The following is a 16403-nucleotide window of genomic DNA, read 5'->3' on the forward strand; positions in this document are numbered from 1 at the left end:
AGGACGACAATGCTATTCCCCATCGTCCACATGTCTTTGGTGATATTAATACTTCAAGAGGCGGTAGCAACTCTGTCTTGGCCCGCCAGGAATCCAGATTTCAATCATGTTTTGCAATGGCCATTATGCAATGGTCGCAGATAACGCCAGAGAGATCTTCCAGTGCAATATCCTGAACCCTCCGTCAAGAACAGAACGCCATGCCTCAACGTAAATGTAACGTCTGATACAGTCAGTGAGGGGTGTAGGGGGGTCAGGAATGTTAGTGCAGCAACGGAGGTTACACCAGATTCGTTCTTTTTTGCGTTTGGATTTGTCATTATGTTGAAAAACCTTTTTCAGGTGTATACACGCTAAATAACAGTGATTATTCCTATCCAATTCTGGATCACGAAACACACACGCGAGATAGACTCTTTATCATATAATGTCATTCTTGAAGTTTGACGTAGACAAACTTGTTCTCATCTACCGTTTTTAGTTGAAATTTGCCGAAATTTGTCCGAATTGTCACTCTGTTTCATTTTGTCGATGTGTGTAGATCTATCTCTGCACTTCCTCACCTTACGACCAAGTGATGACAGGCCAAGCAGAATCGAAAACAAGCGTGACCTCTCATAGGCTTGTGCTAGAGAAGCCCCAGCCACAAAAATTAAGGATTGTTATGGGGCTCCATTTTGGATTTGTTTAGTAGATAAATATACTTTTTTTTATCTAAAAATAGGATAACGTTATCTCTAAGACTACACCTACCTGACCTTTTGTAAAAAAAAATTTGGGATATTTTTTTATATATTCCATTTCAAGTAATTCCTTCTGTAATTGCATCTTTATCCGTGTATGACCTCAGCCGATACTGGTACCAATTATATGATAAATCATTTATCTTATTTAATGTTAAGATATGCTTTTCGAAAAAATGCGCCGGTATGTCTCGTGATGAAATTATATAAAAATGTTTCATATTTGTTCATGCCTCTTAAAGTTCCTCTCTCACAGTCCTCGTAACTTTCCTCGTAGCATTCGTACCTCCTATACTGTAACATAGGAGTACGACGCTACGAGAAAAGTTACGAGAACTTAGGCTTACGAGAGCTTCGTGAAACGAGGCCCTGCTCCCAAATAGTATCACTTTAACATACATTTCGTTCAACTTCATATGGGTGTTAGATTCGATGAAGTTTATTGTGTGTAACTAAATCCTGCTGTTAGGGACATTTGTAATATATTCAGTCACTGATTTGCCTACCCTGGACACAGGAACGGTCAGGCAGCCTTGGCGGAGCTGGAATATACCCGCGGGGTAGAACGACATACGAATAGAATTTCCCCGAAACAGTATATATTTTACGGCACTTCTTGCAGTTAAATTTGTAAGATGTTCTATATATATGTAAACTAATCATCCAGCGCAAACACAGACCAATGACAGAGAGATACTTGTGCACAATGGCGTGCTTGAAAACCAGTGTTGGGATGTATTGTGGCAGAATCGTTGCACATCTCCATCAGAAAGCATTTGCCTCTGAGTATTAGGCAGGTGCATATGCATGCTTGAAAACTGGGTAAAAAAACGTCTATGGTGTCAGCCAGTGTGGCCAGCATGACATGGCTGACTGACTGAGTTTGGTTTTACGCCGCTTTTAGCAATATTCCAGCAATATCACGGCGGGGGACACCAGAATGGGCTTCACACATTGTGCCCATGTGGGGATTCGAACCCGGGTCTTCGGCGTGACGAGCCAACGCTTTAACCATTAGGCTACCCCACCGCCCCCAGCATGACATGGAATCGCTACCAGACATCTGTAGGTGGTTGACAGCTTTCCACCACTCTGGGGAATGGATTTCGCCTGATTGCTGCAAGACGTCATCACTTCGTGAAGCCCATTGCTGGTTTCCCCCCGCCATGATATTACTGGTCAGTCAGTCAGTCATCACTTCGTGACTACTATCACTCTCAGAAATGACCCGCGGAACGCCAGTTGCGTCAACGTTCACTGATTAATAGAGATACTTCACAGATCGTTGTGCCTGAGTGCGGCAGATTTGAAGGTTTCAACGTAGCCGGACATGAGTGGAACGAGCGGCAGATCTTTCTCTAACGACGCCCTGTACTACTGGTAACAATACAGGAATTCGGCAATTCACATACTGAAGAGCGGAACAGTCTTCCTTGGCAACCAGCCAAATACGTAATGGGAGCACGTGATGGTGGATTGGGAGCAATACATTTGTTTCGTATTTTATGGTGTGGGTTTTTTGTTGTTGTTGTTTTTGTTTTTGTGTGTATGAGTGGGTTTTTTTGGTTTTTGTTCTTTTGCTTCATTTTTTGGGGAGGGGATTTCAGTTTTGGTCAGATACTCTCGTTATGGTCACAAGACAACATATTTTTGTTCATCGGCTATTTCAAAATATGCACGGATTTTTAAAATGATCTTTGACAAGTTTGAGTGATATAGCTTCAATGATATAGCTTCATCTATCCTAGCAGTAACATATGACCCTTTGTGAGTTCATTTATAGTAAATTTCCAGAAAGGGGAATCACTCAGTCTTTCACCGCCCCACAGACACCCTGATTGACTCACCCCACCCCATCCCCCCACCCCCATCTCCATCACTCACTCTCACCCACTCACTCACTAAAACGTGAGGGTCTTTTTCACTTTAGAGTAAACAACCCTTCTATACATACGGCTCGAATACACAGTGTATACTACCCATCAAAAGTTTTGACTTACTTAAAGGTCACATGCAACCAAAAAAACAAACATAATTAAAACACAATTATCACTTATTCATGACATATAATATACATTGCTGGTTATGAAAAAACATATAAACAAAATTATAAGCGTACAATCGCAAATCAAAAGTGCAATATTGTGTACTTCGGTTTACTTCCCAAGAAACGAAGCACCCGGGATACCGAACCCAGTCAGAGCGGGTGGGTGTGCACTCAAGTGTAACGGCTGGTTCATTTGCAGATGCCCTCACGGCTCATTGTGTGTGTATATATAGAGATGTTTGGTTTTGTAAATACATGCTCATTTTTTGTGTATAGCATTTTGCAATCAACAGACATCATAACATGTCATGTGTTCAAGTATCAGACAGACAGACAGACAGATTTTATTTTCAGTATACAAGGCCATGGCCCACATTACAGAATGTTTTTACATTTTGGTTTTAATGCTGGTAAAACCAGTAATGGTCATACATTTTTGCCTCTGAAAGCTGTGAAAACATTTGTGTACAATGTACAGGCATAATATACCCTTCTAAAGAAAAAGTAGCAACACTTATCAAAACATCATCCTTAGATGGCACAAGTCTAACAAGACTATCACACCTGCCTGTCTGTGTAATTACATAATGTGACAGAGACCGAACTCGGGCCATAAATCAATGCATTTTGTTTATGGTGTATAGCCTGATTGGTGTTAAGTTCAAATTGCATGTGGTCAGTGATAGCAGCTGTGTATTGAATATTGTCATTAGCAGACAGGCAGGCAGACACACAGGTGTCAATAAAACAAGACATTGAGTTTTGTCTGTGACAACGACATATCTACATCACAGTTGGAAATTCTGTCAACGCTAAATAATGGCATTGCTTTTAAGTATCGAACTGAGAAAGTGACTCTGTAAGAAGAACGTGTGGTGAAATAGACAAATGAAATTATATAAACAGTTAATTTACTGTCATAACATATAAAAAGCTCGCGACTGTGAGATATCAACAAAACATTAGAAAAATAGCTCACACCAAAGCCTTCACCGAGTATTCACCGGACAACCGCTTCCAAGCTGCGCGAACCTACTTCACTGCGCACGTGCTATAAGCGTAGCCCAGCTGTTGAAACCCGTTTTCCCCAGAAAAGTCGGGGGGAAATTAGTGAAACGTTTGAACTCCGATTTCGCGCCTCTTTTTTCATCGCGTTATTTTTCAACTTTATAAGTTGAATTTGCATTTTTGACGATTTGTTTCGGTACGTCCATACCGAAAGGTATCAGAATCTGCAAAGTTGTGTTTTACGTTGCATGTGACCTTTAAAGCACTCACTATATGTTATGTATATATATATATGGTTACATCGAAGATGAATTTCTCCACTAACTTAGGGGAACTATCTGCAAACCTTATACAGATAAATGCACGAGGATCATGCATCAATTTTCTGAAAAGCATGTGCAAATATCGTGCATGTGAACAGTTGAGATTTGGTGTAAAGTTTTGTTAAGAATTCGAAAATTTTCACTGAGTTTCATTATTTAATGAACTCATGAAAATAGTTTTTTCAACGTTACGAATTTGTTTTACAATACATCAGTTCATGTGTAAACAGTACCTTTAAACATTATGGAATATTTAGCAAAATCTAGTTTAGAACAGATGACTGAAGTAAGTGGCTACATTTACACTAGTGAGTCTAAACTTTTGATTGGTAGTATATATCGCCGTGACCAAGCTGGCTAGAATTGTAGATCGCAGTACACTGACTCACTGATGACAACTCCGACGTTATACATATACCTTCCTGGTTCAACCATACAAAGATCGCCTCGTCCGACTTCTCAGACATCAAACGCAGGATTGTATCTACTGAAGTGTCGTGATCTAACACCCCTCGGAAACCCTGGCGCCAGGCGACTGTGTTTGCCTGTAGAGTGTAGAGACATTGTCTACAGATGACCGGGAAAGCCTTTCTGCCTCAAGTATATATCTAGTAGGTCACTTTAGTAAAATCTGTCTTCACTGAATTCACCAAGTCACGCACTGTAATAACGGAACTGCATAGATTAAGGCGCAAGGTTTTTAACAATGAAGACCAAATGCAGAGGTGCGGCGTAAGTTGGTCAAAATGTCATTTTCGAGATTTTCCGTTAGACTGTCTCACAGTGAGTGAGTGAATCAGTATAGTTTTACGCCATTTTTAGCAATATTCCGGCACTATTACAGCGAGGAACACCAGAAATGGGCTTCACATATGTACCAATGTGGGGAATCGAACTTGGATTTTATTAGCCAGACAGTGCATGCTCTTTGCTGCACAATTTCAACTGGAAAGTGATTTTTGTTGCGTTGTAGCAATGCGTTTTTAATCCTTGTAAGAAATCTCATCAAAATCAACATTTTCAGGTAAAGTCGATTTTTCACTTGTGCAATTGTGTAAAATCATGTTATCAACACTTTTGTTGCATATTTTGAAGATTTTTTGAACACAATAGGTAATTAATAGAATTTGAAAAATACAAAACATCTATGCGTTTCTTTTTGGGGATAGTATATTTTCACAACTGTATTTAAACTATCAGCGTTAAAATGAAAAACCTCAAATAAAATCCCGAAATAAATTCATTCAACTAATTTCCGACACATTTAAATGAAAAATTACTTTATTGAATGTACTAATGGAAAAGTGAAAGACTTGGTCATTAATAATTAAGCCGGAGGTTACATAAAACGGACCCGGCACAATTGCCGTTTACATATGGATGTAAAGTCGATAATTCAGTACTGGATGATGCCTTTCCCTACGAAGATTGCGTAAGTTTGAGCATCTTCTTATCATCTCCGTAGATGAAAATATCATACACGTAGATGTTAAAATCCTCGACCGTGCTAACACAAAATACATGTAGAGTGTTACCAACAGTCCTAATTCAGATCTGCTTTTAACTTGACCGTGCTAACACACCATAGAGTGTTACCAGCAATCCTAATTCAGATCTGCTTTTAACTTGACCGTGCTAACACACCATAGAGTGTTACCAGCAATCCTAATTCAGATCTGCTTTTAACTTGACCGTGCTAACACACCATAGAGTGTTACCAGCAATACTAATTCAGATCTGCTTTTAACTTGACCGTGCTAACACACCATAGAGTGTTACTAGCAATACTAATTCAGATCTGCTTTTAACTTGACTGTGCTAACACACCATAGAGTGTTACCAGCAATCCTAATTCAGATCTGCTTTTAACTTGACCGTGCTAACACACCATAGAGTGTTACCAGCAATCCTAATTCAGATCTGCTTTTAACTTGACCGTGCTAACACATCACGTAGTGTTACCAGCAATATTAATTTTACACGTAGTGTATCACGTCACATAGTGTTACCAGCAATATTAATTCAGATGTGCTTTAACTTGACCGTGCAACCACGTCACATAGTGTTACCAGCAATCCTAATTCAGATCTGCTTTTAACTTGACCGTGATATCACGTCACATAGTGTTACCAGCAATATTAATTCAGATGTGCTTTAACTTGACCGTGCAACCACGTCACATAGTGTTACCAGCAATCCTAATTCAGATCTGCTTTAACTTGACCGTGCTACCTATATAAATACACAATGACGCGCGCACGTGTGCGGGCATGCATGCACTATTCAACGCTTGACCATATTTTAAACTACCTCGGCATAACCGGCCCCAAACTGTCATTGTTCATAACTATTGAAGTCCGTTTTACCACCTCTGTGGTGTTCTATGAACATATTACACCTGAAATATGCAGGATGTGAACCTCAATCATTGTTTGTTGTTTAACGCCGCACTCAGCAATATTCTGGCCACGTTACCCTGGTAGTCGCCTCCTACGACAAGTATGGTTGCTGAAGAACAGTTCTTACCCAGATCTTCACGGGTATTCAACCATCGTACCCATATCCGGAACAGAACCCGGGACCCTAGTGTGACTGGAAAATGCACGGACCGCTGTGCTTCTAACGTGTAACCCTCACTCGACTAAACTATGATGAAGGTTATCTCGTTAACGTCACGTCAGAACTATATATGGTTTGGGCAATATCAAAGGCACGATGTAAAGGATTTATCATGTATATTTCAGTTTCAAATTCTACTTGGTGATTGTGTTAGAAACGTAATTTGTTGTAATTATTGAAGTCCTTCCTCGTCGGACTACAAAGACCCGATCCCCTCCCCAGAGACCTGTGACGCCCCGGTATGTCTATGTCGTTTCTCTGTCACAAACACTCTCGGAAACGCCGGCGCCAGACATACGAGGTTGTGGAGTTTTTACTTATCATGTATACAACTTCAAAAAGGATAATCCATTGTGTTGAAAGTTGTCAGATGTCACTACATATATACATTACATACACAGTTTAGTGCAACACAGGATGCTGTTTGCTATTGTTCTGCAAGTGCGCAGTGGATCATGTAACACAAACCTCCACGCCACACCTCAAGAGATTTCGGGGAAAAGGCTAAAAAAAAGACGAAATAAGTTCTTATTAAAATGTATATAAGCACAACTGTCTTAAGGGGGTCGTCTTTTGTCATATGAGGGGAAGATGGAGGGGGAAGGGGATTTACCGGTACGTAATTTGGGAGGAGAGAAAATGAAGATAAGTTAGGTAAAATATTAAATAAGGGGGTAGGGGGCCGTTCATAATTTATGGCGGGGGTGGGGGTCGTCATGACCCCCCTAAAATGTATGTACATGAGTACAAAATTGATGATCCACACTCCCCAGAACACACACACACACACACACACACACACACACACACACACACACACACACACACACACACACACACACACACACACACACACACACACACACACACACACACACACACACACCACACACCACACACCACACACACACACCTCCCTTTAAAATCATCATCACCCCCTAGCCATAAATTATGAACGGTCCCTAGGGGAATGTTATACAATCCTAAGATCAGTACCACACCCCAATAATAAATGGCCGGAGTCCCTTATAACATGAACTAGATGTGTACAATTTATAAAAAAAATTCATTGTGATTTCAATATTCGTTTAAAGGTATACATAAGTATATATGGTGTTCATCAACCCATTCTTGTCGTAAGAGGTCACTATAACCATGATAACGTGATCGGAGAATCATGGGCATGTTGAGTTACATGTCATTAAGTTAATGTTAATGAATGGCACTAACGACTATCTTAGCGCTAAGAGAGCTTAGAAAATCTAGGCCCTGAAAATCTGCTCGCTGACTTGGTTGTTGCATGGCATCGTTTCCAACGACGTAGATCGATGCCCATGATGTGAATCACTGGATCGTCTGGTCCTCGATTATTTCCTCCCCATCTGTCTGGAATATGAATAAAGCGGTATTAAACAACCATGAAACGGTCAGGTATTTAGCTTTTGAGTTCAATGAACGTGAATTTCCACCAAGAAAAGTTCATCACCCATTTCACCATCTCGAGTCAGTGGTGGGTGGCTTGTGACACTGTGACTGGTGTGTCAGTATAGCCCTACGTTCGTCATGCCATCAATCGGTTTGATCGGTTTGTCTGCTCCAGACTCGATTACTTTACTTGTCGCCGTAACCAGTGTTCATATGCATCCTGTTATGTAATTTAAATAAAAAAAAGAGAAATAAAAACAACAATATTTTTTTAAAAATATAATTGTTTCGCATACACGATTCCTTTAAACTACTTCTATGTTAGCTATGTTAGTAATGTTAACCTCGTATGACTAACTGGTAATCTCAGTGTCCGCGACATATCCCCAACCTGACAGAGAAGGACAAGGGCTGTAGCCTGGTGCGACTAGACTGACAGAAACAGAGAAGCATTTGTACTGGTGCCGAGACCAGTAGATGTGAAGGAATTAATGGGCTGAGCCCCTTACATTCGGAACAAAGTAGGGTCGTCGGTGGTAATGGCTTGTTAGTGGTGGCTTCCACCTGACGCTATCCACGAATTGGTAGAACTGGTCTTCAGCAACCCATGCTTGTCGTAAGAGGCAACCAACGGGATCGGGTCGTCAGGCCCGCTGACTTGTTTGACACATGTCATCGTATCCCAATTGCGTAGAAGATACTCATAATGTCAGTCACTGGATTGTCTGGTCCAGAGTTAATTATTTACGGACCGCCGTCATGAAGCTGGAAGGGGGCGGTGGGTAGCCCAGTGGTTAAAGCGTTCGCTCGTCACGCCGAAGACCCGGGTTCGATTCCCATTTCTGGTGTCCCCCGCCGTGATATTGCTGGAATATTGCTAAAAGGGGCATAAAACTAAACTCACTCACTCATGAAGCTGGACTATTGCTGAGTGCGGCGTTAAACACCAAACGATAGAGGGTAAAGGTGATTGAAGCATTTATAAAATCTGCACTAAAGGAAACATTAAACATGGTGGAAGCGAAAATATTGCAGTAATATTACCAATGTAATGAGTGAAACACATGCACGTTTCCCCATATGCAGCATTTTGGTGTTAATTGGCTGCAGTTAATGTGTGTCACAGTTGTCATTGAGTGTTTAACATGTTCAACAGTTCACATCAATGATACGCAATGACTGTATCCGCCATCTGGTTACGTTGCTCGATATCAGTTTAATGAGTATAACTGCAGATTCTAAAAAGAAAAAGTAGTAATAAACATGTAATGTTGTATCTCGCTCAGATGACACGTACACCATGACGATCCGCGACAGCATCTGTCCGTGCAGTACGAGCCAGACCGACAGCGCACCTGTGGAGTGAGGTTTTACGCCGTTTGTTGTGCAGTTACAGACGCATCGTGACTGGGACATCAAAGCTGGATTTCATGCACTGCTCTATCAGATTGCTTCGAGAAGACCCTTTGGCTTGATGAACGAACGCTTTTAGCACTCGGACACATCATCAAATGTTACACACGTGGACATAGTGGCGACAGTATGGGCTTGTTGTTTGACGCTGCGTTCACAGCTGTATGGCAGCTGTCTGTTTTAAGTTTGATATTCCAGCTATATGACACCGGTCTGTTGGTAGAAGAATCAAGACCAGAAGATCATGAGTGAGTGAGTGAGTTTAGTTTTACGCCGCACCAGCAATATTCCAGCTATATGACGGCGGTCTGTAAATAATCGAGTCTGGACCAGACAATCCAGTGATCAACAGCATGAGCATCGACCTGCGCAACTGGGAACCGATGACATGTGTCAACCAAGCCAGTGAGCCTGACCGCTCGATCCCGTTTGTCGCCTCTTACGACAAGCATGGGTTACTGAAGGTTCATTCTAACCCGGACCTTCACGGGTCAGAAGATCATGTGATCCTCATGAGCACTGATCTATGTAATGGAATACGATAAAATGCTTCGACCTACTCCGTGAGCCTGACGTGGTTCTTGAAGGCCAACACCCGTGAAGTTAAAATTGGTCTTCTGTAACCCATGCTTGTCGTAAGAGGCGACTAACGGAATCGGGTAGTCAGATTCGTTGACACATGCCTTTGTATCCCAATTGCGTAGATCGATGCTCATGTTGTTGATCACTGGATTGTTTGCCTGGTCCAGGCTCGATTATTTACAGACCGCCACCACATTGCTGGAATATTGTTGAGTGCGGCTAAACTCACATTGGTAAGATGGAATTCAAATAATGATCTTCAAGTCTTAGCAGTTCAGGCATCAGGCAACCCGGCAACATTAACAAGAAAGCATGACCTACGTATACTCCGTTGCGTTAAACAACAAACCTACAAACCAACTTGAAGGCCAAATCAAACCAAGACTCATGCTTCGTTACACTAGTCATGACTGCTTCATTAAATAGCTGTACACCACTGTCATGAGTGTTTCATTACATAGCTGTACACTAGTCATGAGTGCTTCATTACATAGATGTACACCACCGTCATGACTGTTTCATTACACAGCTGTACACCATCTTCATGACTGCTTCATTACACAGCTGTACACCATCGTCATGGCTGCTTCATTACACTGCTGTACACCATCGTCATCACTGCTTCATTACACAGCTGTACACCATCGTCATGACTGCTTCATTACACAGCTGTACACCATCGTCATGACTGCTTCATTACACAGCTGTACACCATCGTCATGACTGCTTCATTACACAGCTGTACACCATCGTCATGACTGCTTCATTACACAGCTGTACACCATCGTGATGACTGCTTCATTACACAGCTGTACACCATCGTCATGGCTGCTTCTTTACACAGCTGTACACCATCGTCATGGCTGCTTCATTACACAGCTGTACACCATGTTCATGACTGCTTGATTACACAGCTGTACACAATCGTCATGACTGCTTCATTACACAGCTGTACACCATCGTCATGGCTGCTTCATTACGTAGCTGTAGACCAGTCATGACTGCTTCATTACACAGCTGTACACTAGTCATTACTGCTTCATTACACAGCTGTACACTCGTCATGACTGCTTCATTACACAGCTCCACACCATCGTGATGACTGCTTCATTACACAGCTGTACAACATCGTGATGACTGCTTGATTACACAGCTGTACACCACGGTCATGGCTGCTTCATTACACAGCTGTACACTAATCATGAGTGCTTGATTACACAGCTGTACACCATCGTCATGAGTGCTTCATTACACAGCTGTACACCACTGTCATGAGTGTTTCATTACACAGCTGTACACTAGTCATGAGTGCTTCATTGCACAGCAGTACACCACTGTCACGAGTGCTTCGTTACACAGCTGTACACCACTGTCATGACTGCTTCATTACACAGCTGTACACTTGTCATGTCAGTGACATGAGTGTGTGAATGAGTGAGTGAGCGAGTAGTGTGCTGATCAGGGCCCCGTTCCTCAAAGCGATCGTAGCGCTAAGGTGATCGTAACTCCCATACTTTAACATAGACTTACAACTGTCGTAGCGCTACGATCGCTTTGAGGAACGGGGCCCTGTACTTCAGTTGTATGTCCATTTCCTTTATGTTACATTATTTTACAAGTATGGAAGGCTAAAGATGTGCAGCTACTTTAGAGCGAGACACACCAGCTTGGGCATACTTATCACCTATGCCTAAACCCAGTGTGAATCAAGGGTTCATTTTCCTTCAGGCTTGTACATGGCACGATTTGGTGCAACCATTTTGATGGGGCTCAGCGTGCACAAATTGGTCTCAGACTCAGGTTATTGACAGAGTTCAGTATCAATATATGCCAAAGGATCTTTGCTCTCAACATCCACCACACAACTGTTTGAAGTCCAGACTTGATTGGTCACAGTCTGCCTCATGAGCTTGAATACTGCTCAGTGCAGTCCTGTACCACAAACACAACAACTGATCTTCTCGGTGTCACACCACAGAAAACAAAACAAGAAGAAACTTTGAAAGTCAATTTTATTGGTGGCCTGACAGGTTCCTGACCAATATACGAGTCTTTCAGCACAGAATTCATTAAAAGTTGATTATGTTACATACCCTATGCTTCTCATCATGTACACAATGAGGGTACTCCCTCATACAACCAGGTCATTCAGAATCCCCCTCCCCCCACCCCCCCAACCCTGTCACAACTCCATCTGAACATGTCTTGCTGACCTTGGGAATCGATGTCAAGGTCAATTGTCTTGCTTGCAAGTCTGACAAGGATACAGTACAAGTTTTCAATTTACATTTGAACATTTGATATGTTTTATAAATGAATTGTACGTAAGGCTTGTACCCTGTGACAGCATGACAGTTACACCCGTTCACACATACTGCACATAATGCCATAGCAACTACCTGCACACCCTACTCTCTGACTTAAACTGGCCCAATGCATTGTTGCGGTTGAAACCAACCAATGATGTAGGTAGGGAGACTAGAATGATGGGATGAGTATTATCAAAAGTTTAAAACACTTACAGCATATGAATGAACCTCGCTATGTGAAATGCCAAAAATGAATTATACATCAAAAAATACATTTGATTCTACGCTTTAATTTGTTTAAAATGCAAGCATTCAGTAATGGCATTTGAATTAAAAACCCTGATACTAATTTTGATTAAAAACGTAAATTGGTATGTGTATGTTTAGTTTAGGGTCATGATGAAATTGGCCAACAAAAATAAATTACAACAAACAATACTCTGACAACAAGATGTCATGGCTAAGCCGTTTAAATAATTCACCACAAATAAGTGTACAACTATCTTGTCTTCAGTAATATAAACATGCTAAAACACCACTGTGTGTGGGTAAAACCTCGCTGACCATTCTCAACTAAAGGGCTCTACACTGAGGCCACGTTCAAACCATAGAGGGGGGTGGTAGGTTTGACAATAAAACAGAATAGAATAGCTCACTTTCGATGAGCAGCCCCTGAGTCAATAAGATAATCTTCAAATATTGGACAACTATGTACATATATTACATCATAACTCGTAGTTAATTAGACCTTGTGGGCCCATAGACAGTGAACAGCTCTGTTCTGTAAAGTGAATGCTTCAGTTTCTTCACGTGTTCAGATTTGTCTTTCTCAAGCCTGCAATGTTCTCACCAAATCTTTGAGCACACATTTCTCTTGGCAGTCCATGGTTTCTCATAGCACTGCCAAAGTTACCTTTCTCATGCACAATATAAAGAAAGCATCTTCAAATCTAACCACTCCAAAATCGGTTATCTTGGAGATAACAGATGTCAGTGCTACCAAAACAAATATTCTCTCTGTATCACATGATCTTTGGACATTCCAGAGTTTGTTCTGCCATTTAGTGCTTTCATTGTTCAACGAAGCATACAGCTTGCGAAATCACAGTCAGTGCATGGTCTTTGGTTGTAGTTGAAGATGTCACAGTGACGTTGTCGAGGTCACAGTGACGTTGCAAAAGATGCCAAAGTCACATAGTTTAAAGCATTTGCCATGACTGTGGACCTTGATTGAAGCAGACTATCACCGTCTCTTTGAGTGGTACTCTTTAAGTAATTCCCTGAACGAAAGAATACAACTTTTTCCAAAGAAACTACGGAGATTGCTTCGTGTTTGCCATTTGATTGTTACCAAGCCACGTCGCCCGTAACGTCATGACAACATTTTAGCTTGGAAGTTAGTCGATCTTCTCCACTTTGGCCACAATTTTATCCTGCCACATCGGCAACACTGCATTATCGTCACCAATTTCTTCGAAAACAGCACCTTCTCCAAACTCATCACTGTCACGTTTGAAGTAGTATCTGCAAGGAAATAAATACATGACATTATAATATATTTACCTTTTCATAGGAATATAAATGTTATGAAGATGTGAACATATGTGATGGAACAGTTAAATCCTGTATTGTTTTGATGTGTTGACTCACTTGAAATTTCCCTTCTTTGTGATAAGAGTCTTGAACTGTGCAAGAGTAATGCATCGGCCCGGAAACACGTATGGCGGTGCGGAATAGGCTCCTGCCGAAGTAGATGCCCACAATTGTCTCGCTGGATGAAGAAGCTGCGGAGGTACTAGTGTTCATACTTGTGTTAGGTGCAGGCGGGGTTTCCTGTAGGTCTTTGGTCTCCTGGAAATAATTGGACTTCATAAATATATTGCTTAAAGCCAGATTCAAACTTTTAATGCATGTTTTTTAAAGCAACATGCAAACAATGCTTGTAGATTATATATTCCTTTCATGGTTGTCCTATTTCACATTTGTTCATTTCACAAACTCAATATAGGCAAAGCCTTTAACATTACTGCCTAGAATTTTTTTGGGAAGTTTTAATTCTTGCCAAAATTTTAAATTCTGTATGTACATACTCGAAAGTCTGGCTCCCTCCTGAGATGTCCAAGTCACTGGGAACAGTTTTGGCAGAAGGCATAGTGCGCATCTGGGATGCACTCTGGGATACGACAACTTTGCTCTTGTCTCGGGACGTGACTCCAGCGAAAGATCTAGAAAAGATAGAATAACATTAATATCATCTGCGCAAAAATAATGTTCTAAGGGCAGGTAACTCTGTGATAGTGTTGTCTCCCTTGCACTGGTAAACATTAGTTAACTAATACTGAGAAAATAAGATGATGCTCACAGATAAACACACAAAATACATAGATTTACATCTCATTTTCAGAAATCAGAAAAGGTATGAAAACACTTCTGAGTGTTCGGTTATCATTATGTGGCTTCTCCAATCAAAATCTATGTGAAATATGCCAAATATCATAAGTTACTGATCATATTCTTTGAAATTAATCTTATCATGATTATTAAAGTGAGAAAACTGGTATTCTAGCAATGTGTGACACTCACTTTGATTTGACTGGGCCTGCAGAAGAAGATCGAACTGTGCCCTCTGCGCGTTTGCCACTGCCTGCCATGGCAGATGTCCGTGATTGGTCCTCTAACCGGCGACGAGCCTCTTCCAGCTGAGTAGTTGGGTTCGGGGGTTGGGGAAGTGGCATGGATGAGTCCTGCGCAAATGGTTGATTGGGCAAGATCTGTGCAGACTGGCCAATCGGAGTCCATGACAGCAGAGAGCTTCTTTCAACAGAAGCAGACCGACTTGTTCCGTGCCCAACCTTCTTGGAACTAAAATGAAAATTGAAAATTTCTTTCACAAAATGTTTTAACATATTTACACAAACATTTAACTCTCAAAATAACCTACTAAACTGGAAAAATTTACATCATTTTCTGCAGTCTCACCTTTGTTTGTGTGTTTGCAATGAGGCACCAGCTGATTGGTTGAGGCGATGACGATGCGTTCTTGTGTGATGATCCCTTGTCTACCTCCAGGTGGCGATGCCAGGTTCCTGCTGACGTTCAGAGTCCATCATCCACTGCATAACCCTGGGAGAGAGAGTCAAATATTTATTCACATGCAGTTTGGAATAACACTACGCACAACGATAGTCACACAGCAGACTCAGCTATTGGGTGGGGTTTTGAAAAACCAGCATGGCGTCATACCCACTTGGACAGAAATGTTCTTGCTTGCAACGGAGTGTCAGTATGACCTCGTATATACCCTAAAAGTATTGAATAACCTGAATATACAACGATACATTCACAGCAGACTCAGCTAATAGGTGGTGTTGTTTGTGTGTTTGTTTTTTTTTTTGTGTGTGTGTGTGTGTGTGTGTGTGTGTGTGTGTGTGTGTGTGTGTGTGTGTGTGTGTGTGTGTGTTTGTTTAATTAAAAAAAAAGCAGCATTTCTGTCATGACACCATGCTGGTTATCCCGCTTCAGTAATACAGCCTACATGAAGAATCAGCTCTAGTCATGCATGAAGAGAACCTGGTGCTGAGCATGACAACTGCAGATACCACTTAGCTATCTAACACAACTAGAGTAAGAACAGATACAGACAGATAAAGGAGTGAGACAACTTCCATAGTGGAACCACCTTGTTCTTCCTGTCAACTGATACACCTACCTACCACAGAGATACAAGTAGAAAAGGAATATAGGCATGAAGTGCTCTATGGAATATCAATCCTTGAAGTGTAGCGAAATTTATCGCGTCAACTCTTTCTATGCACTTTGCCATTTGTTGTTTGTCAATAATAAATGACAAGAATAAAGCAACTCAATGTGTGAACAGCAAACAAACTTGGTAGAACCATTTGAAAAAGTAACTGAAAGATTCATGAAGGCTGTA

At 41.3% G+C, this 16403-nt stretch overlaps 1 protein-coding gene and 1 long non-coding RNA gene across 7 annotated transcripts in view; both read right to left on the reverse strand.

Annotated features, from left to right (window-relative positions):
• Nucleotides 1-12155: 12155 nt before the first annotated feature.
• Nucleotides 12156-14188, reverse strand: LOC124291737. Its single transcript, XR_006902271.1, has 2 exons — nt 14120-14188; nt 12156-13993 (listed from the first exon to the last, which is right to left on the reverse strand). It is a non-coding gene; the product is annotated as an uncharacterized LOC124291737 (long non-coding RNA).
• A 51-nt stretch (nt 14189-14239) lies between these two features.
• LOC124291728 (axin-1-like) overlaps nt 14240-16403 on the reverse strand; it is a 32695-nt gene continuing 30531 nt past the window's right edge. For all 6 annotated transcript variants that reach the window (XM_046728802.1, XM_046728803.1, XM_046728798.1 and 3 more), the window contains 4 exons: nt 15449-15592; nt 15053-15331; nt 14560-14694; nt 14240-14320 (listed from right to left, as the gene is read on the reverse strand). In XM_046728802.1, coding sequence (XP_046584758.1) covers nt 15529-15592 — 64 coding nt within the window. In that variant the 3' untranslated portion in view covers nt 14240-14320; nt 14560-14694; nt 15053-15331; nt 15449-15528. The remainder of the gene's footprint in view (nt 14321-14559; nt 14695-15052; nt 15332-15448; nt 15593-16403) is intronic.

Source organism: Haliotis rubra, unplaced genomic scaffold, assembly GCF_003918875.1.
Source record: "Haliotis rubra isolate DU_JTF1 unplaced genomic scaffold, ASM391887v1 Scf5, whole genome shotgun sequence".
In the NCBI taxonomy this organism is placed as follows: Eukaryota; Metazoa; Mollusca; class Gastropoda; order Lepetellida; family Haliotidae; genus Haliotis; species Haliotis rubra.